The sequence below is a fragment of the Rissa tridactyla genome, chromosome 7 (genome assembly GCF_028500815.1).
Source record: "Rissa tridactyla isolate bRisTri1 chromosome 7, bRisTri1.patW.cur.20221130, whole genome shotgun sequence".
Classification (NCBI taxonomy): domain Eukaryota; kingdom Metazoa; phylum Chordata; class Aves; order Charadriiformes; family Laridae; genus Rissa; species Rissa tridactyla.
Genome location: NC_071472.1, coordinates 38,121,998 through 38,145,882, shown reverse-complemented (window position 1 = coordinate 38,145,882; position 23,885 = coordinate 38,121,998). Strand labels below are relative to the sequence as shown.

General features: G+C 37.6%; 1 protein-coding gene across 3 annotated transcripts in view; it reads right to left on the bottom strand.

The window, feature by feature from the left end:
* Positions 1-23,885, bottom strand: part of CALCRL (calcitonin receptor like receptor) — a 69,127-nt gene that overhangs the window by 22,490 nt on the left and 22,752 nt on the right. For 2 of the 3 annotated variants that reach the window (XM_054208793.1, XM_054208796.1), the window contains exons 2-6: positions 10,687-10,786; positions 9,510-9,654; positions 7,901-8,011; positions 6,448-6,560; positions 3,269-3,360 (exon numbers count right to left, since the gene is read on the bottom strand). In XM_054208793.1, the coding sequence (XP_054064768.1) occupies positions 3,269-3,360; positions 6,448-6,560; positions 7,901-8,011; positions 9,510-9,654; positions 10,687-10,737 (512 nt within the window). In that variant the 5' untranslated portion in view covers positions 10,738-10,786. Of the gene's footprint in view, positions 1-3,268; positions 3,361-6,447; positions 6,561-7,900; positions 8,012-9,509; positions 9,655-10,686; positions 10,787-12,852; positions 12,902-23,885 lie in introns of those variants that run through there. The other variant, XM_054208794.1, reaches the window with a different exon arrangement.

Here is a 23,885-nt window from a genome sequence, read left to right as displayed (position 1 = left end):
ATGCATAAAAGCATTGAGAGGATCACCAGACAAGAAACAAGAAAGCAAGACTGATGACATTTAAAAACTAAGACTGTTTTTGGTAATAAAATGTTTTTTTCCTAAGCCTCCCCACCCTCCCTCTTCTGTTACCCTTCCTATATTCCTTTTTCTGACTGTTTTTCTTAATGACATAATATCCTTTAATCACTTAACTCTCATAATTATGATCTAAGAACATTTGAATGACCTATCACTGGATTAAACCCTGTGCAGTAAAATAAAAACAGACCTCCTGCTAAATTACCTATTTCCCTTCCTTTTGTGACTCCTGTATGTCTTGGGCATTAGGGAAAAATTCATTTCTGCAGTTTTTCTCCAAAAGAAAAAAGGTAACATTTTCAAAAGCACCCAGATGTGTTTGGGATCTGATTTTTTAAGGTATTCAAATACTGCAAAATTCAACCAGTGAGGTCCACATACGCACCTAAGGCGAATTATCCTTTCATCTGAAATTAACTTAAAGTGATTTAGGAACCTCGTATCTCTCTATCAATCTATCATCTGGCTACTTGTTCCCTCTTGAAGTCTAGCATTGCTGTCCTCTGTGGGTGCTGTCACGTGATTTGACATGGTGCTTGTTCAACAACTTCTTTATTTCAGGTGGTTTGGGTTTGTTTTGGTTTTTTTGGGTTTTTTTTTTTTTTTTTGTTTGGGGGTGGGGTAACATCTTCCAAATTAAAGATCCCCTTCCTCTGAATTCATTGTTCTTTCAGATTTTTCTTGCCTTGTTTTTCTTTATGAAAACCATACAACTATTTTAGCAGAAGATTTATAATAAACACATGTATGATTTAGAGTATGTAACAGAGCGAGGAAGCAGAGCCACTGCAGAAGTTACTGTTACATGTCATAGATGAATTTTCAGAGAGGAAGATCAGAGTTCCAAGTTTATAGCCCATTTTTTGCTATTAAACCAAGAACTCCAATCCACTTGGGGAACACAAGTCACAAACTGGACAAGTATTTCCAATTTTCTGAAGAAAAAACAGAATTTCAAATGGAAAAAAAATTTAATCCTGAAAAGTCGAAGATATTTGAAAAAAAACCCTGTCATTTTTCCTATGGAGAAAAGTACCACCTTTCCCGTAAAACTTAAAGATATTCTAATGGTCAGCAATCCAGTAAATGTCACCTAGAAACTATCAATCCACTAACAGAATAAATTCTTTAGAAACATGACAAATTCAAAGGCACCCCCACACAATAGCAAAAAAAAAAAGTCCACCTGTTAAAGCTATGAATAATTATAAAAGCTTCAGCCGATACATAATACATCCTGGTATTAATCTAGATCCTTGAATACCCCTCTGGTACTAAAAATACTTTAGAGGAACTGTACATTCCAGGAGAACCAGCTTGTAGAGGACTTTCTTTAGCTTCCTTTAAGTTTTGTAATTTCCTTTTATATCCCAACATAACCACACTCTAGAAATTGTGGTTTGCGGGTCTGGATTAATTCCATGTGGTTCTCTGAGGAGAGATGATCCTTCTACTAGAGGGAGAGAAAAAATCCCTGGATGGTTAGACAAACGTGACGTGGTTATAATGGTAGCAAAGCAGATCACCTGCTTTTGCAGTAAGTGCCACAACCCAAGAGGAAATTGGCTTAGTTTTCATCTTACAGTGCAGAAAAATCATGCTTTACTGTTTCTGAACTTTTAAAATCATAGTGTATTTCAAATATTTTTGTTTCCTCCTGAGAAGTCTATGTCAAAGCATTTTTCCTGTCACATTAGGTATTTACTCTGTTAAACTTCTTGTGACATTTATAGGAACAGTATAGCCTTATTTTATGCAAAATCAAGCTTCTTATAAGGACTCAGAGTTGATTTTGTTGATGGTCATGATGAACATGATCTCATGTTGATTTTGTGGAGGGAAAGTGAATTTGGAAATGGTAAGCGTTATTTTTACAGGTCATACGCAAATAAATTGACTAAAAAACCCACAAATGTTTTGGTTTGTCCTCATAAAAAGAAGTCAGAAAAAGCTTAAAAGCCATCTCGAATATTGGATTTCACAAAGAGAGGCTACAAAGTTGAAACACAGGGGTTTGATGGGGATTTGTGGAAATGTTGTCCCTGAACCTGGGGAAATAATGCATGTCTAAATTGGAAACACTATATTCAGCCAGATGTGACTAAAAAGGATAACTTTTTATCAGGTATCTGCTACTCCAACCTAATCGAAGTCCAGAGCATGAGGGAAGCAAAACCTGAGGTAGCCCCACAGTTGCTGGTGTATGTGCTACTCATACGAAAATGTTAAGAAAAATAAGACTGAGTGAGACAGTAGGGTATAGCGGTAAGAAACAGGTAAGAGAGTAGAGCAGGTCTATATTATCCAATGAAAAATGATGCAGAAATGACTAAACGAGCACCAGCTAACAAGGAAAGCCTACACTCCGCAGTGCAGCATTTGGCAGAGATAACACGTCGTCTCTCTCAGCTCTGCTCATGTGGCAACGCTCCCGGGTTCACCTTTCTACTAAGCCCCATCAACTTCTTAAAGAAAAAAAAAAGTGTCTTTCATGGGAAAGAAAAGTAAGTTCACAAAAGTGGATAAGTAGACTAATTTTAAAAGACCTGTGCATTATATGACAAGTTGTTGTGACAGTGGCAATGCACTGCTCAAACTTTCTTACAAGCAGGTAACCTCGTAAGTGTTAGTGGATATGACATAACTGTCATAGACATAGTCACCATAATATGGTGAATAAAAAAAGGGGATTATTTTTATTATTACCAATCCTACTCTAGCTCATAGCCTTACTTTACTTAAATTTTATCATATTTTGTGGCTACCTACTTTGGAACGTCACTGTACCTATCATATGCCATCACTGTTTTGGTTTCCATTTGCACTTTAGTTTGGTTGGTGCTTGGCGTATCCACACTGTAACTTATTATAAAAAACAAAACACAAAAAAAAACCCCAAAACCCAAACCAAACCAAACCCAAAAAACACCACAAAGCCAAAACAAACAAACAAACAAGATTTTTCCCATTTCCTATTTTCAATATATTCCACAGTTTTTGGTTTGCAGATTTGGGATTTTAGGTTTCTGAGAAAAGAAACCTAAAATTTCATTACAATAAAATGTTCAAGGCCAAACCTATATACTGACTTTCTTTACCTTCTTGCTCCATCTAATTTCATTGGGATGGCTGGTGTTTCAAAGTATGGAAACTAGGATATTTGGTAAAGGATTTTAAATATACTTACTTAAAATAAAAGAATATGCCAAGAGAAATCAGAAGTGATGCAATTGAAAGACCATGTCCAATGATTGCCAAGTAATACAAATTCAGAGCAGTCTGCAATACAAGAACAAAACCAAGCACCTGTGATGCATACAGAACTATTGCTGATAAAGCACAAACTTATCTCTTCCGCATATAAAATTACTATAATAGTATTAAGAAAATAAAAACATTACAGATAACGATGAGTCAAGTCTAGAATCCTGCAAATCAACATCTTACTAAAATCACTTTCCGTAGGACTCACAAGAGATTTGTTGAAATCATCACTAGGACTTACCTCATCAGTTGAAATGTTAGGTTCTAATATATACTGCTATGTTTTTTTCTAAGTATTTACGTACATTTGGCTATTTATGCTACTGTACTAGGTGCATTCCCATCTGAGGCTTGATTCATCTATTAAAACAACTCTTCAGTAAAACCTGTGCTCCCTATATGAATTTATGTATTTTTTCAAAGCAAGCTGTGATTACGATACTGGAAATTTAATTTTCGTTCCGCATTTAAGGAAGGGCATGAAAAAAAATTAACAATGACTCAAAAATAGCAAAAAATAAACAGGCTTGTTAAATAAGCCTACAGCCAAATTATAGAATTATGAAAAGCTGGGTAAATACAAAAGGTAAAAATGAGGAATTAGTAAATTAATGGTTGGAATATGTACATGTTATCATTAATTCTTTGAATTAATAAACACATTAAATTCCACTAGTAACAAACCCCTGCTTTCAGTCATGGTATCTGCCTCACAAAAATTCTCTTGTTGCATTAAAAGTAAGATTATCATTTTGCACATAAAGAAACTAAGATATTCAGGTTGAGCCTTATACCATCACAAGAAAGCATAACTATCCGGATTCTACAAGAAGAATTAAAGCATACATACAAATGCTCACGTACTCCAAACTGTATGTATCCTCTAAACTTATTATTCCAATTTAAGATAGACTAACTGCCTCTTGCCACATATATTGACTTTTGAAATAATATAAAAAGATTCCAGGTAAAGGCCTAAGAAGGTTGTAAGATGAGACAAGGGTGCCTCTTTGTACATGCTAGAATTTTTCAAATTATCATTAATTTTTAAAAATAGGTACCTTTTAAAAAAAAAAAAAGAGAAAATGCAATAGGTTTAAGTGAAACTTTCATAAAAATTTGTATAAGCTTTCATAAAAATTCAGGGTTACCCCTGATACGCTAAAGCTTGGCTACGTATAGATAATGACAGCCTTTCTGTGACAGCCCTTTTTCCATTATCACCACCTCAGTCAGTGACCAATTTAAGCAAAGGTCCATGGTAAGGATTTAGAAGATTTCCACACAATTTAGAACTGGTGCGAAACAGTGGTACAGCAGGGGCTGCTGATGAGGGCAATAACAATAAGAACTGAACAATGGACAACAGTCACTTCTATTGTGCATTATCTAACTCGCCTTCTGAGCAAAGTGAAAAGATAATGTTTTTTAATATAACAACACATAGAACTGTAGCAAGCAGTAGGGCTTTCTTTGGAGCTATAATCCCATCTAAGCAATAGCTTCTGCTGCATGACAGAGTTGAAATATGCTGGCAAAATAGCCTGCGAGAAACTAGCTCATTATTCCTAAAGAAGGACCTGCATGGATCTGCTCCTGTCTGAATAATCTCTCGGTTTCCAGCCAAATGTTAGCAAGAATCAATGAATTGTAGCGTCTCTGCTAGTAGAATTAAACTGCTATTAGGGTATCCAATGTCTCACAATTTGAGAAAAAGCAATACAAAAGTGCCCTATTATCATTTATTACCACCTTTTCTCAATATGGCTTCTAAGTAGATACCCCAAAGCACTCTTGAGAGCAGTGATGCAGGCAGTAAGGGTCTCTACTAGATGACAGTATTCTTGACACAATCTGCTATTATCGATCTCTTTTCCATGAGGTCCAAATTAATCTACAGTCTATCCTGACCTGCATTTTATATTCCTAGTTCTTGGGTATTTACAGTTTCAATTTACTGCTTCTTCCCATCACTGAATGTTTCATAAACATAAAGGATGTTAGTGGACATACAGTTGGGGGCGGGGAGGAGGGGAGGCAAAATAGGCAGTTTTGCCCATCATATCCTCACATAGCATAGCATATCTCAGAGAGCATCTGGAGGTTTACCAGATTTTTTTTTTTAATTTTAATTTTAGTTTTCTAAATCTGTCAATGGATGGGCACCTTCAAGATAAACTCAAGTCTATAAAAATACCATGTATACATATACCCACATAGGTATGTGTGTGCAAACCTTTGATTTATAGAAAACAACTCTCTCAAAGCAGTTTTCTGCCTGGCCTGAGATAATTTTGGATGCTTACAAAATTTCACTTAAATAAACTCAAAGTGTAGGTATATTCATGTGAGCAGCTTAATCTCTCAGAAACCGAAAAAAAAATGGCACTTGGCAGCCCAAACACAAAACGTACACAGGAAAAGGATCACAGCAGAAATCAAACCCTAACACTTCTCATCATTTACTTCCCTTTGACCTCCAAAGACCCTGTGGTGAATCCACTCAACTAGAGTTTGCCTACACTTTTGTAAAAAAAGAAAAGATTAGCTCTGCTTTTCACACTGGGGAAAAAACCACTAAACCCAAAACATCCTCTACGTAAAGTTGCCTTGAAGCTGTATTCATCCCAAGTAAAACTTGGTTGTGTACCTGCTGAAAATCTGTCACTATGAGGTAATTGGATAAACCCAAGCACTAGGCACATCTTCCAGAGATGTGCAAATCTGCAGTTCTGCTGAACTTGGATCCTACTTCAAAATTACACAGCAAAACTTAAAGGTCTGCTCTTATAAGGCATGCGCTTTGCTTAGCAGTAGATGACCGTGGATGATGTAGACAAGCACCAGTACGTACACATTTAAAACACCCATAGACTAAAATATGATCATATTATTCAAGCAGTTGAAACCATCTGTAAAAGACAAAGCAGGTGGGTTGGAGTTTTTTGAGTCTGTTTTGCACAATTCCTCCTTTTTATTCAACACGCATTCTTCCTGCATGTTGACGCTGCATCAGCTCTGCTGCTGTTCAACTTTTGAAACTTGTGAAATTTTTCAGATCAGTTTCTTGACATTGGTAACTTGCATTCATTCCTTTCCTACCTTCACTTTTTCATGCGTATAGATATTACACTGGGTGTAGTTTGTCCACGTCCTGTTGCTTTCTGGGTGTCTAAACCAATTCCCACTTGTATCACAGATCTTCGTAACTTTTTCTACAGTCAAAGTAGATAGAATGAAAAACAAAAAAGAAAAACAAAATAAAAACAAAACACAACAGTCAGCACCTCCCGATTTCCTGATGTGTAGTATTTAATGAAGAAGGATTGGGAAATAAATGACAGCATTATTAATATGACTAGAGAGACATTGCTTGTTACCATGAATTCTGAGAAACCAGAGGCCATTGCTTTTTCTTGGCAAGGGCAACTGGTAACATGTTTTTCTTAAGAAAACAAATGGATTTCCCTCCTCCAATCCACTAAGTATCAAAATATACCAAACTAACTGGCAGAGAAAGACCAGATGAAGTGACAATAATATTTAAATGGCTTGTTTATCATCCAAGATCTAAACTGAAGTTTGATATCCTACCGCTGTCGATTAGGATTGGACAGGCAGGAAAACATCAACAGAGAAACTGCTCAAAAAACAGACCGGAAAATTTCTGGGACCATTTAATCATTCCTACTGTCAAATAGAAAGAGGCATGAAAGGACCCTGTGAAATACCAGATGCAGCAGAAAGACATAAGAGTGGAAGTCGGTGACATTTTCCACATGCTTACAGATGCAAAATTTAGCCGACAGAAACAGGAAAAGATTCACTTGTGGGAGAAACTCCTGTCAACTAAATTGAGGTAAGAGAATAAGTCATATTTCAGCTTGTCTGTCACACAGAAAAGCTCATCTCTAAGAGGAAAAAAACCTGTGATCTAACTTCAATTTCTATTTCCTAATCAGCAGAATGCCTCGAGGACATATTTCAGAAAAGCCAATAAGTAACTTGGCCATTTTCTATGTGACAAAGGGAAAAGAGCTGGGACTCTTTAGCCTGGAGAAGAGAAGGTTGAGGGGGGACCTGATTAATGTTTACAAGTGTCTAAAGGGTGGGTTTAAGGAGGACGGAGCCAGGCTCTTTTCAATGGTTCCCAGCGACAGGACAAGGGGCAATGGGCACAAGCTAGAACATAGGAAGTTCCGTTCAAATACACGGAAAAACTTCTTTACGGTGAGGGTGACAGAGCACTGGAACAGGCTGCCCAGGGAGGTTGTGGAGTCCCCTTCTCTGGAGATTTTCAAGACCCGCCTGGATGCAGCCCTGAGGGATGTGCTTTAGGCAATCCCGCTCTAGCAGGGGAGTTGGACTAGATGATCTCTAGAGGTCCCTTCCAACTCTGAAGATTCCATGATTCCGTGAAAATACAAATAATGGGTTTGGAGTTACTGACATTCTGGAGCATTAGGGGCTTGAGTGGGGCAAACAGGAGACATCAAGCACCCAAAACTTCATTTTATTATGAAATATATTGATGTAGAAGCCTGTGCACACTTACCTGATGGGTTGAAATCCTGAAAGTAGTCAGGACAACGCTGTACTGACACAGTTCCAGCAGCAACATCACTCCAGCACAACCAGCCATCCCATGTCCTGTTACAGTAAGGACCTGTAAACAAGTAGAGACTTGGTAATAAAATAACAACCTTTCTTTCATAATAGTCTTTCAAAAGTAAGATGTAAGACTGCGTAAGGTAAGTTTCTCGCTTGCAGCAAGGAGAAAAGAAAATAGAAACATAAGATTTACCAATAGTTAATAAAAAGTCCACTTAATAGAAATAGTTCCCTATATGTACATTTCTACAAAGACATTTTAAAATCCATCACCATTCACCTTGAAACGATCTGCATGTACAATTTACAAACCTCAGATCTAGAGGACGGCAGACAAAACAAACTAAATCAATTCAGACCAAATAATACGCATTAACAAGGAACCTTTTCCTTGCAAAGACCATTTTACTGAATGTATTTACATTTTGGATGCGTACCAAGCGTACCTATATTTACTAATTCATTGAAAACACAGTGGCATCCCATCGGAAAGCCCGGCTGGGAGGCAGCCACAGCTCCTCTGCCTCGGGCAGAGCTAAGCCTGTGGCGGTTATCGTGGACAGACACTTCTCTAAGTGCTCCAGGGGCAGAGCACCCACAGTGGCCCTCAGGAGCCTGTTTCAAAGCCTCATTGCACTCGCACAAATTTTAACATCTGGAGTAATCCTCCCTTAGGAATGAGCTGGTTTTTTTAGAAATAAATCCTTTCCCAAAAGGCAGACAGGATGACTGACCCTCTCTACAGTTTTGAAAGTGTTTTTAGTATCTTCCATCCGCTTTCTTTTTAAGACTTAGTAATGCCCCCTGCCCCCGCCATCTCAAATCTGCATTTTTCAAACAGCATGTAATTGCTCCTCTTCTCCTCTGAAGATTTTCCTTCTGAAGCTGTGATGCCCCAGGCTGGACGTAAAGCTTAACCTGACATATTTGTATCCATTTCTGACCTCCAGACATTCAATTCCTCCAAAGTATCATTTCAGAAAAGAAAAAAAAAAAAAAGATCATTGTAAAAGAATGCAATTACCTCTTCTTGCCTCACAAGTCATTTAACGTTTCCAGAAGTTATGATGTCAGAAACAGTGAACACAGCAACAGGTAGAGTTACTGAGGTTAGCTCTAAGTTATCAGAAAAGGCGTTAATGGCACTAATACGACTCTCAGAGCAGGGAAATTATGTGTATCAAGATACTTTCAATTTTTCAAGGCAGATGTGATCAGGGAGACAGAGGTATTATAAAAGCATGAAACGAAATAAAGTGGTACAATTAATCAGTCACCATTTTTTAATCTGGATATCTATTTAAATTAGCCTTTTCTTATCAGAACTAAAAGCTTTGTGTTATATAAGAAGTGGTGCTACGGGCAGGTAGCATCACATATTACTTTATCTTCCTGAATCCCAAAGTGATGTTTCTGAAAGACTGTGCAATTACAGCCTGAAAAATGACTGCTGCCAAGACAAGAAATGAATATAACTGAAGGATCCTGAACAACAGTAATTATATCTGTTGACCATTTGCTTTTGTAAAACCTGATAAGAAAATAATCTTTACCTTCTTTACTATGAATAGGATCTTGCATAATTTTCTGGTAGCATTCATACTGTGCTGTCATAATTTTATTCCGTGTCACACTCAGTTGAGTGAAGTCCTCCGTCATATTCTGATGCCCTTCAGATGGTATAGCAGTGGCAAAAAACTAAGAGGAAAACGACTTTTTTTAGCAAATCATGTACAGACTCCAATACAAACTTCTTAAACTTCAATCTTTTTAAATATTATATTTGAAATATTATTTTACTGAAGGAGAATGTTCTTCAAATCTTATTACTGACAATATGATTTTGTGTTTTTCTGGTTAATTTAGCAATTCTTCTTACTACTGAATCTTGATAAATATCTCCTGAATGAGTACACGGGAGTGGCAATCTGCAAGATTTGTAAATAATAATGGAAAAATGCATAGAAAGCACCGAGACAATCAGAAACACATAAACAGCTTTTGCAAAATCCGGTAAAACGTATCAAAGTTACATTAGTCTAAAAGGCATTTGAATCAGGCCCAAAATGGTCCTTTTTGAAAACAGACTTCCCAGATACTGTTATGCGTTGAAGCTTTTGGCTTCTTTAGAACTATTTCATTTCTCTACAGTCTGACGAACCATAAAGCCAACCCGCAGAATACAAAAAGGTATTCAAAAGACGTGATATCCACTTTTATAGATATTAAAAATAATTTTCAAAAAGCCCTAAGAAAGTGGATCTTGATCAAAACCTGAACCCTTAAAGTGCATTTTTAAAAACAGATAAATGTTTTTAGGGGAAGCTACTAAACTTCATGGAAAAACAAAGCTGCAGATTGAAATACTGTACCACTGTCGTACAAGGGGCGAAATTAAAAGTTCTAAGGACGCCCTCTGAATCCGAGTTAGATGTATCCTCCACTCCTCATGGGGTATGCATAGTACCGCTTATATGTCACTTGTCAACTGTTACTGTAAAGTTCTCTGCTAGCAAGGGATATGCTGGGTTCAGCAGAGGTAAATACTATTTCTGTTCCTTTACCACAGGAATTACAAGGAGAACAGAAGGTAGATAAAGATCCTGCTGTGCAGAAACTACTTTTGAACACAAGATTAGCTGTTTCTGCATTTCCATATTAATAATTTTTATGGCATTGTGTACATACTTGTTAAAACAGGAAGTGATTTAAACAATTCATAAGACTCACCATAGTAATCGATAAGAAGAACAGCAAAAATGCGATCCAGATTTTTGTCATTTTTGTATCTGGCGTAGTGAATTTTATATGGTAGTTCAATGAACTCAACCTGCAACGGAAAAAAAGTAGGAAGAAATTTATTAATTCATGAAAGCCAAAACTGATAAAGGACTTAATATTTTCTTTCTTAATTAAAACAAATTAATGGAGGTCCTCTCAGTTTTTATTCACGCATAGTGACGCAATGTGACATCCATGGAGATGTATAACATGATGTGAAAAAAATGCATTCAGTTCACCAGCAGTTAATTCCAGCAACAGGGCTTTTCCTGCACTGCTGCCTCCTTGCCTCAACTAACACCAATTTTCCGTAGGGTTTGTTTCAGTCAGGTAGCTGGTATCAACTCTAACAGACACAGAGCAATTAGCCTGACGTATGAGTTGACTCCTTTACATCTCTGCCTTTGGGCAACCACAGCAAACTGCAGTTCAGTTTACTCTAAAGCAGACTTAGACTTCCACAAACACACAGAGTTAGTTCCTCTTCTCTTCATACCAGCTGATTTTTGATCTTGTTGTTTCTGGAAGGACTGATCTAGCAAGTAGCCACTTTATCCTGAAGTTACAACTTTGCAAGGACGACAATGGCAATGCAAGAATTGATTGTGAGCTGTAAACCAGTTTCTGTATCTGAAATAGCTGTAAACTAGTTTCTGTATCTGTAGTTTGAAGAAAGCAGAACTACCCAAAACCACTATCATCGTCTTACAGTGCAGACTATTCTCGGAATTGATTCTTGAAGTGTAAAATGCACCTAAAATATACAATATACAAAATTATTTATCAAGCACCTAGACGACCTATTAAGCGTAACGCTGCTATCACAGCTCCCTCAAAAGGAAGGGAAAGGTGTAAATTTCTCATGCAGTATTCACTCTGTCCTGAAGTATCCTCAGAGGGCCACAAAGCTAAGCCTGGTACTGAGCTTCTCTTCTACTTGCACGGTAGTAAAAGGCCTCTCCACATTTAGATTAAGTTATTACAACAAAGCTACCTTTCAAGATGTAAGTATCTAGCGTTAATGAAGCTATTATCAGCCAAAACGAAGGCGACAACATCCGAGTGAGTTAAGCTCCCTTGTAGAGATTAATTCACTAGAAATAATACACTGCTACTTAAGATATAAAACTGACCTACCCCAAAGCTCCCTCGCATACCTAGCTCAAAGATCCCACCACTAATGACTCAAGAGGGGCGTTGGAAGCTGAGCACCTACACACAAACCTGCCTCCCGACCCAAGCCACGTTCTCCCTTGGATGACACTTGCTCTTGTCTTTGGACAAGTTTTTTCTTGGAAGTTTTTCTTATCCAGCAGTCACGTCCTACAAGACAATGTTGGATGACAAACCACTGACAATGTATTAGCCAGCAGAGGTAATTTTACAAAAATCCCATCTTTAAAAAAGAACCCTGTCGTTCACAAAAAGCAAGCATTATATATCCAATTCTTTTCTGCTTTTGCACTGCCTGGGTCCTCTTAACAAAACTGTAATACAACGAACTGCATTTTGTAGGATATACTGACTACAAAATATATTATCACTGCTACTTATTGTATAGCTTGATGCAAATACAAGAAATGTGTTTTAAAATCAGTTACTGTTGTGCCTGTTTAACCTAGACTAAAATTGTATCAGTAATCTTCCCTCTATTTTTACCACTGGCATGCAATCCTCTAACACTGATTACTGGAAATTGCACAGGTAATTCAGTGAGACACTGGAATTCAAATATGCTGTTCTGAAGGCTCTTAACACACTAACAGGAAGACCAATTAGCATACATGGAATATATTATCTTTTTGAGCTAATACTTCTCTGGTAAATCCATGTGTGATGAAAACTACAGTGCATAGATAATTGTGAAAATCACTACCCGTTAACTAAAGAGAAGAAAAATCTAAATATCTACGTATAGTAACTAAAGGTTGACTGAAAACCAAATATAAATGGAGATATCTAAATTAGCGAAGAGGCAATATGATTTCAATTCTGCATGATAACTGGGGGCAAGGGAGATTAATTCAAACCTACTACAAGTCTTCAGTCATTTATAGTTGTGCCTGTTTATCTACGAAGGGAAAAAAACTACTGGCCTTCTAATTAACTACTCACTTATAAAGTAATTGAGTAGTCTTCTCTCTCCAAGTATGCCAAAGTAGATCTGCATAGGATTAAAAGCCATAAATGAAGTGCACAGGACAAGCAAAGTAGAACACAGCAACCATAATTTAGTGTATGTTTTTCTATATATGTATACAAGACTTCAAAATAATTTTCTCAATAATGGTTCCAAAAATCTTTTTTGCTAAAACAAATGTTGGATGGTAAATTTAAAATGTGTATTCAAATATTGCTCTCACTTAGCCTTGCTTGTTTTTCTTTATCTGAAAGACACAATATCATATAAACAAAGGCAGAATTTATCTGCTTTGTTTCACAATCCATGATTATTTCTGTTTCACAATATCAAAAGTCATACCCTAGCTCAGTTCCTTTAATGGTCCAAATGTTCTCATATATAGTGGTTTTGTAGATATTTCCTATCAACTCTTCCAGTATCCAGTGCTAAATTATTAATTCTTCCCAGGAGATAAAAGACTAAGTCAAGTCTATAATTCGCTTTATGCTTTCCACTCATTTCTCACAGCTGCTAACTATAAAAAATTTATATGTAGAGAAAAAAAAATCTTTTTTTCTAAACATCACTACTTTTGGACTCAATTGCAAAATGCAGGATGAAGGTAATTCAGGTGCCTATTTGGACTTCAGCAAAGCATTTCTTTCATTACTACATTAATTCATTCACTCAACATTAATTCCAGTTAGTTTGGAAAAGAACTTTCACAAGAATCTTAAAAACTTTCTTAAGAATGGATAGCAACATAGTCTATTGATCGAGGGAGCAAGCCAGCACTGCTGAGAAAGCCAGGCTGCTTTTATTAATCATCTGTTCTGATGAGATGCAAAACAAATATAATTCTCAGAAAATTCTCTCCTTCTCAGAGCTGGAAGGTATTAGATACACAAAGAAAAGAAATTAATAAATAATAAATAAATTAATAAAATTATACATTGATTTAATTAATAAATTTATAAATGGAAATTAATAAATGGAACCCTCAGCACAAGAAGGACACGGACCTGTGGAGCAGGTCCAGAGGCGGGCCACGAAGATGATCAGAGGGCTGGAGCACCTCTCCTATGAAGACAGGCTGAGAGAGTTGGGGCTGTGCAGCCTGGAGAAGAGAAGGCTCCGGGGAGACCTTATAGCGGCCTTCCAGTACCTGAAGGGGGCCTACAGGAAAGCTGGGGAGGGGCTGTTTGCAAGGGCATGTAGCGATAGGACGAGGGGCAATGGTTTTAAACTAGAGCAGGGTGGGTTTAGATTAAACATTAGGAAGAAGTTCTTTACAATGAGGGTGGTGAGACACTGGCACAGGGTGCCCAGAGAGGTGGTGGGAGCCCCATCCCTGGAGACATTCAAGGCCAGGCTTGATGAGGCTCTGAGCAACCTGGTGTAGTTGAAGATGTCCCTGCTTACTGCAGGGGGGTTGGACTAGATGACCTTTGAAGGTCCCTTCCAACCCAACACCTTCTATGATTCTACAATAATAAAAGAGACCCATTCTTAAGTTTCTTTAAATAATAATGCTTCTCAAGTTGTTCTTCTGCTATTAAACATCTTTGACAATTCTACTGTGGGGAAGTGAGGACAACGGTATTGGACTGAGATTGATTTAAGTGTCTTACATGTTAGCTTGAGGGAAAAGATGGTGGAAGCTTAGACAGAACGACCGAATCTGCTTTGTGACAGTGCCATCAGGACATTGATCTACATGATAGGTACTGAATGAAACAGTAAGTCAGTGGACACAACACTACAACTAGCAGTTCTGTCTTCAGTATTTTCCCAGTAAAAGGGAACATCAGTGGGAAGAGAATGGGGAGCTGCAATAGCAAATCAGATCTTCAAAATCTCATTTTTATTTTTAGTGCATGTTAGAGTGAGCACTGGGATAACTGGGGGAAAAAAAATTAACTGCCTGTTTTTCCTCTTTATTATGTTCTTCGTTACCCAAATTAATGATACTCCAAAGGCCTATATCATGTTTGTCACTGATAGCAGTGACATCTACTGAAGAAGGAGGAATTCAAAAGGAAATGCAAGCTGAACTTAGCCAAAATAATCACTGGTATAGCTTTAACAGATGTTCACATTTCTCTTCCTCCTGCTTTCTCTACAGAGCCATCCTGCCTAATCAGCTGTTTCTACTTTTAGTCTTTTCCCATCCTCCCAAGAATAAATGTCATCCTTGCTGAGCTCCAGACACTTCCCATTTCAATGATTAGCAAAAGGGTTAAAAAAAGTAGTCTGCAAGAAAAATTATTTTTTGAACTGCAATCATCTGACCACGTTTAGTACAAAAGAAAAAACACAGGCAGCTTCTACCTTAAGTAGTTGCCCTTAAGTTTGACTTTAAGTCAGAATGTAACTCTGTAGGAGTGTGATAAGAGGAAGAGTCTACTTATGTCATGGTGTATACATTCATACACATGCACAAACATTTTTCACTAATTGGTAATCTTTGATTTGCCCAAGAAAAGAAAAAAAAAAAACACAAAAAACCAACACAAAACCCCCAAACATTTTCACTGTAAATCACTTATCTTGCAATGTGCTATAATCTTGCAACACTGAAGTTGAACATGTGCAAATATAGATGTATATCCTTCCTCTCTGACCGAATCTGGGAGTCAGAATAGCTATATTCTTGACCAAAAAAAACCCCAAACCCTCTTGCTTTTGTTCTAGCACTCCCTGATTTTGTTTTGTTGTGACACCTCTCAAAAATATCTATGCACTCTATTTTAGAGAGAGGCATACGACTCAAAGCATTTCAAACCCCAGGCAATGTTTGGTTGTTTCAGCCTAAGATACAGGCAACATACAAGCTGGAAAGCACCCAACCTTTTTCAAGCATCTGCTGTAGTACACTGTTAGAAAAAAAAAAAACAAAAAACCAAAAAAACCAGGAAAAAACCCATGGAACTACAGATCCACTTACATATCCCCTCACATAAGCTTTGTGGGAAATACTCTGCCCATTGAGGGGCAGATTCTTCTCTAAGTAAAAGGGTTTTGCAAGTGGGGAGTACCAGCCAAACATTCATACGGACCACCTTCATCTAGTCCTGAAAGCAGACTACAAAATCTCTGCACTTCTCTTAGAGAGCAACGCAGGGCAATTGGGAAATCTTCCTAATCGGGTGCAATGCCCTCATTTCTGAGGCAACCACTTCTGCTGGGATTGGGACTGATCTCCTCTGACGGTATCACACAACAGCCCACGGCTGTATGTGTGGTAACTACTTCATCCTCCTAATAATATGGGATTAAGAAGGCTCAAAAATAATAGTGATGGAACAGATCTAATGAACTGTGGGTAGCGTAGTTTCACAATGCTAGAACCCCCTACTCACCGCCCCAGCATCAGCAGCTGCAGGCTCCTAAAACATACGAGGCAGAAGATCAAAAGAGTGTGATTCGCCATGAGACAATTTTTACCGTACAAAAGCATAAACTCTTCACAGCTTCCAACAGACTTCATTGCACCATTCTCTGCATTCAGTTAGTGACAGGGCTTGTGGTTTTTGACGAAGGTATTCCCCTTCATTTATAAACACTTGAATGAACTAGTACATTACCCAAATATGTCAGGTCCCTATGTTGCGGGATTTTCTAACAAACAAAATTTAACTTACTATGCTTTGTTTAAAACACTGCTACAGCTCAATTGTGATGCTAATGGAACTGCTATACGGAGGCATTCCTATCCTCTCTCTGCAGCTATTCTCTCAAACCCCCAATGTTACCTCCTCTCCTCAAATCAGATGGGGCACGTCAGGAAAAACAGAACAACAAAACTATAAAAAAAAAAAAAAAGGCTCCTAATACTATTTTGAACTCCTTAGGAGTACTATGGCAGATCGTTGTGTGTACCACCAACTGCTAGCTAGCAGCGTCATAGAGACAGAACACTGCAAAGAACTCTTCTGAGAAATACAGTGGCTTACAAAGGGATAAACTGAGACCCCGTCTTGCAACCAGAACAAAGACTTAGAGGGCGCACAAAGACCTCCACAAGTGAATCAGTAATTATGAAAAGATTTGCAATATTCATATAACCACCGTGAAAAGTACTATAGGAAATAAACCCAAAGTTTACAAACAAGCTGAGTTTCTTTAGACATCTCATTCTCTCAACCCACAACATTGCTCACATGTGTGGAGACATTATTTAAAAAAATGCCACATTGAAACATTCCTTCTTCCTTCTACCTGTCTTTCCAGAAGTTTTTCCTAGAGAGCAGCTGTGGCACAATCGCATTTACTCACTTCTTGAGGATTAAAATAAATAAAGGAGAAACAGAGCGGCATACCTCTATTTTACTGTTCTATTATTTTGTAACAACTTCATCATGCGTTAGGTGGTAGTTCGTCTCAGTATGAGAAAGTACTCACTGTTTATTCCTTGGGCCACACACTCTGCATATCTCAAGGTCCCAGGCTTATTGCAAGTAGGAAATTAGTACAAAGATGCTTCACATCTTTTATTCTATTAGCATGCAGATTTTTTTGTTATTGTTTTTGCATTACTTGTTGCTTGCCAGAGGCCTTGTAGAGATTGCAGAACCATCTGTAGATAAGATTACACAGATTGCATTACTTCTGTGTACTTTTTCCCATTAATGGCTTTTGGCTACCATTCAACTAAGTTTTGTCTCCTGCATCCAACAGAAATTACTTGCAGTAATTGATGACACTCTTGGCTGGTTTTAATAATATCTAAAATCATAAGAACCTGTCATAGAGTGGTGGTGCTAGTTTTGCCCAGGGAGGAGGGAACCCTCACTTTTTCGTAACAATTTTCTTCTCTTTAGTTCATGTGTTTGGATGATATTGTGAATTATCCTGAGAAGAACCATGAGCTATGGAGGTCCAGTTAAAAATGAAACCAACCAACCAACCAAAAAAAAAAACCCGAAAAAAACACCACAACAAAATCCTCTGAACGGGGGTTTGGAGGAGGAAACCTCTGCGAGGTCCTACCCCTGGAATATTCTGCAATTTCTGCTCTTGGGCAACATTACTCCTCTCCACATGGCAGACTGCAGAGCTAAGATGTTTTTGCATCTTTGTCCATCACACCAATTTTGGCTCTTTAAAACAGGATTTCCACTGATAAAAAAAGGCAGAGTATTTCCGCCTTGCTTTTACACAGACAGGTCTTCTCTTGGCCCCTGTGCTTTTAATGCCTTTCCTATAAATTATGAATGCTCTATCCCTTCTTCTCAAATACGATGAACTTTCTGTCGACTTAAGAACATACGAAGGCAGCAGTAGCAAATGCTGCAATTGCATGTGTAAGACAGGTAAGGACTCAATTAACATTATAGTTACAATTTGGCAGGATATCTAACTGTGCCAAATAAATGCATCATATGAATGTTAAAAATATCAAAGCAAAGTAAAATGATTTAGAAGAAGAGATACAATACTCCACGCTTCCAAAATAATTTCACAGTGTTTTCTTGGTTATAGCATTTTTTGTCTAAAGTGCTGATTTTTTTAATCTAAACAGAAACCTCTACCAGAGCCTGCTAGCGCAACACTATAACTTTCTTATTTCTGACTTGAAATGAGAACGCAAGAACGGGCAGCTAACGTAAAACAGCCTTTACTGCAGAAATCAGGTCCCCAGTAACACCCTTCTTTACGTATTTTATCAAAATACAAATAATATTTCCCCCATTACTTACATCTGTAAAATTATAGTATCTTTTACACTGTCTTATACAGTGATACTGACACCCAAAATGCTTCCCTCTTGAGAAACTAGTTGTTTAATGAAGACAACTGAGATTCTGGCAAAGCAAATCTTTACCAACAGACTGACACAGCTTATTCTCAGAGATGTAACTGTGATTTCCAACACTTTATAGTTACTAATGCCTCCAGATTTTTCAGTGACTGCTATTTGACTATCATTCTGTAAGCAGTTATGCTTACTTTACAAGCTTAACCCTTTTCACCCCATAGGCCTAACCCAAACTATACCTTTTCTCTTCCCCCAAAGCAACTTCTATGCTGTGGCAAGGATGTTCCAATCAAGATGTTATTTTAAATACATTGCTCATGACATTCTCTCTTTTCCATGGATTAACACTATGAAAAAGTCGCAGAGCTCCCACATTCTTATTAGATATCTTTTAACGCCTCATTACCCTTTGCCAATCTGTATTCCTCATGTGTTCAACATAAAAACCCCCGTAATTGAAACTAGAGCAAGACATCCACAGACACATGCAGCAAAACTTCTCGGGCCAAACCCCAAAATTCATAGGGATGTGTTACTAATGGGACCTCAAACTCAACTGCACAGTATAGCAAAGTATCACAAGTATGCCGCTGGAGCTATTGAGTCGTCCTGCCTGAGCCCAAATTCTATTGCTGCAGTCCAGATGCATATTAAAAACAGCTAATGTATCAAAGATTTTAGGAGAGGCCTTCAGGAAACACTGAAGGGTATAGGAGCAGCCCTTAACTGAGAGCAGAAAGTGACTTTTTTGCTACGACCCCAAGGGAGGGAACAGAGGACCCTAACCACATGTCGAATTCAGAGAAAACAAAAATGTTTTCCACCTTGCTTTCCTCAACATGCACCTGCTTCTACTAATAACAAGAGTGCAACCTGCAAAACAAAAGGGAGTACAGTTATCTTGGTACAATATGGACAATGCTGTTAGTCATATGATTTAGTTTTAGGTAGCCCTGTAAGGAGCAGAGAATTCGACATGATGATCCTTATTGGTCACTTCCAATTTGAGCTATTCTATGATATATCCGAAAAACATGGTATATTCCTCCAAAGAAGATCTCTCCACCTCCAAAAAAAAATTATTACTGTTCTGAATTAAAACAATGGCAGTATGAATTAATGAATTCATCAAATAGAACTTAAGACCTGTATAAAAACCCTTGCTCATATGGCTGAAGTTTTCTTTTCCCAGACACTGCTTCTTCAGGGCAGCAGAGAGTGAACTGCTGCTCTGTGTACCCCTTTCAGTCAGTGTTCTTATTCAAATGATTCTGTTTGATGGTGTTTACCAAGTAATGACCCAAAAGAGATCCAAAGGTTTCTTTGTGAAAATGTTTACAGCATGAAGTCACTTTCTCAGCTGGCCGAGTTTTAAAAGTTTTTTGTTATTTCTTCATTGACACATGCTAATTTTACAAGAACAATATTTCCACAGTTCAAAGACTTTTCTCAAGGTCAGAACAAGGCAGTGGCAATGGGAGAATGGGTTAACCAAAATGTGTCAGGGCTTTTATTTTTTTCAGAGCTTACCTCAAGCTTTTTCTCGCTGGCCCCAATCCAGTTCAGCTGTTAAGCGCATTTTACATCAGTTTCTTCTAGATTCACATTTAGAAATATGAATGTTCACACAGAAATATACACAAACATGCTCTCATTCGGTTATAATTAATTTTTTATAAAGTTTTAAAATTTTTTTTTAGGAAATTATTAATTATAATTATATAATTATAATTTTTATATACATATATATAACTACATTTTTAGGTGGCCCATGCCACACCAGCAGCTCAGAGCAGGATGGGGAGGCAGCAGGTGGCCAGGAAAGGGAACTGCTTATGCCAGCATAAACACAGGGCTGCTGCAGCCAATGCACCAGAACCGGTGTCCTAACTTTGGGTTCACCACTGGTCAATGACTTGAACAGAACTGATGAACCAAATATAGACAAACTCTCCATGGAAATGTCAGAGGCACTACGGTCTTCTGATTTTGGGTTGTATTTCTTTCTTTTACTTTTTTTTTTTTTCTTTTTTAAACATCACACAAATAACTAAAATATCCCCAAAGCCGTTTTCTTTTCACCAGCGATAATTTTGTTCTCTCTGAGAATGAATTTTCGGATGGAAGTTCATGCCAAATATCAACGTTTTCTCTCATGGGATATTTCTGATACATTTACTATTCTAAAAAAGTTCTGGTAAATTTAAGGCAGCTTTAGAAAAATTCATCTTAGTACACTTATTCAAAACAAAATAAACCACCAGCTACTTCAAAGCCTTTACCAGGTCAACCTAAGTCACCATAGTTCAGAACATTTCCTCTTGAATTTAAAATTTCACATGCCAGAAGTCAAAAGTCCAAGATCTGGAATACTTCACCCTTTGAATATTAGACATTACAAGTTATACTGTGCTAAATTATCAGAACTACTAATCCATCCTGTAGCAAAAGCCAAGAACAAGCAGCAGCCAAACTCAGCCTTTTAAATTCTAGTGGTCTGAAGCTTATCTCCTTCGCTTTTTAATTAGGAACAGATATTTCCCATGTTTCCTATATTTTTTTCATCTGTTATATTCCTAAAATGGCATTTTAGCACCAAATGTTTTAAACTGGGCTCACACAGAGTGTCCTAGCCATAAAGGAGTTTGTGAAGAAAGTTAAAAACCAGAAGTAGTTAATCTCAACAGTATGGAAATAAATAACCTTCTCTATATTTTTTTAAACCTATAGTGTTGAATAACGATTCCTAGCTGCATACCAGTAGACGTACCTTTTCTTGAGACTCACACAGACACAGGTCTTGACTTCCAAGGGCCTATACTCAGCACAGTGAAGAAGAGCAAAGGCTTGTGAATGACTTCTAATGACAGAAAAGAATAGATGCACATACTCAAAGGACAGATTAACACAACAATTTCAAAGCTTTTGTCTTTACATTTATAACCAGAGCTTTTCTTTTTATACGTAAGTCTCCTTTTCCTCAGCTGGCTGAGAAACCATCTTGAGGTAGCCATTAAGTAGGCGGAGTGATAAAAGGTTTTTCTATCCACTACCTACAACTCTTTCAGGTGAAGACATGTACCAAGATAATTGCTACAGCCAAAGGTATTTTACATTAACATAATTTTGCATCAATCTGAGTTAACATTAGTGTTGACAAAATGAGGAAAATATCATCCATCAGTGTTTCAAAGTCTTCTAAATGGGAATTCCCTTCATCTTTGTCCACATCCTACCACACCCACAGTAATATTGACATAAGCACAACTCTGAGACAGACTGAAGCATCCAGGAGTGAAGAAACACTTCTTTTGCTAGAGTTGCTGTAAGTTCAAAAATTAATTACAGGCTCATAGCAATTACCTAACCAGCTCACCAAAAAGTGAGTTCCTTTGAACAGGAACCAAACTGCTACCAAATGACTACGCTAACCTCTCCTATGGTTTTGCCCTATACATTCCTCATTCTGATTTGAAAGTGCACACGGGGAACAGAAAACAACTGGCACTAGTACAAAGGCGAGAGTCTCGAACTTTTCTTGCGTCACATTCAATCCCCCCAGTAGGCACTGATGTCTGTCTGTCCATTGTCTCTTGCCAAGTCGTAGTTCTTTCTTTGAAATACCAGAGATCAGCAGCTGCTGAAAACTGAGTGGTGAACTGGACAGGCCCAGGTCTAACTGGCCTTATATTTCAGTTGCCATCCTCTTACATTTTCATGCTGTTAATAGGAAAGTGATTCTGTGCCATTGAAAAATTCTAATTGCAGGGATTATGCTGCTGGGAAAGATGTTAAACGTTTGAAATAGCAAAAACAGTTGGTGGGTCATCTAACAATTTGGCTGGCACGCAGTCTGTAAGCCACACACGTATTTGATGGTCAAGCACTGCACTATTTCACCTCCTCTGAATGAGAACTGCAAGGATGACCATGACTAGGATTTTGATATTATTGCATAATTGCGTTGCGTTTTACAGTCTTTTTACAATGCATTCCATCTGTTTCACATAACTGTATGGTAACGCTGCAGCAGAATGAAATCTATCATTGCACATTATCACATGAAATCCTCTGGTCTTTGTGAAGCAGAGATTTTATAGACAGTGCCAGCTGTGATCTGTAGGAAGCAGTGTGAATGTTTCCATGAATTCAGTTAAAGATCATATGCTCAGGGTGTGGCCGTGGGAAAGACTAGTGTATCTTACACAGAGTCCCTAAAGTCCAATTACTGTTCCTTTAATTACAAACAGACTTTTCCATATCCTTTTGCAGTATTCCACCCTGACTTACCTGACTGCAAACAAAATAAAATATTAACTACGAACATTTAAAAAAAGTTACATAAATTGGACACAAAAAATCACTGCCTTGATAAACTCGAGTCTCACTTGGACAAGGTACTTCATGAAGATGAAATATTACAGACCAAATGTAATAAAATATTATAAGCACTATAGCTACAGCAGAGGAATGGGGATCAAGCACAGCTATTCTGGTCATAAATTACATATAAATGTTATTTATATGTCATAAGCACATTATCTTCCCTCCAAATGTAATAATAATAATAATATAAATGTAGAAACATGTAATGGAAAAATCTCAGTTAAAGCTTGTCAAAATTGCAAGCAACTGAAAATTTCCACTGCAAGCATGGAAAATATTAGGTGGCTTTACTATAGGTGTCCATATTTTCTGCATACTCACATCCTGCATTTATTTTCAGGGAGAAAAAAACCCCACAGAATTCTCATACTGATTTCACACTCCTCCATTAGAAATATCCCTGGCGGAAACAAAATGCATGGAATTTGACGGGAAGCTTTGATAAGAACAACGCCTACCAAAATTAAGTTAAAACATATTCAATTGAATTTGTCATTCTACAGACCAGTTCCCGCCATCGGTCTGCCAGTGTCTCAAATGGAACTGCAGGACTTGTATTCACTATTTTGGCTAGCTGACTTTAGCAGCAAAGCTCGGGCATCAAACTTGCAGCACCACTTACCTCAGACTGAGGTACCGAAAGTCACTATGAAAAAATAACCTTTGCACGCATTTTTCAATTCTTTCCTGAATCATTTAACTTAATAAGACACATTAAAAGGCTTATCCTTTTCATGCACCCACATTTTATCCAGAGAGTCTGGACTTGCAGCCCTCAACTGTTACCCTCTCAAAGCTGTATTTGTGTATCCTGTTTCAAAGAGCATGCAAAACTTCAGATTCATCTTGCTGAGAAATGTTTTTTGTTCACAGCTGCTT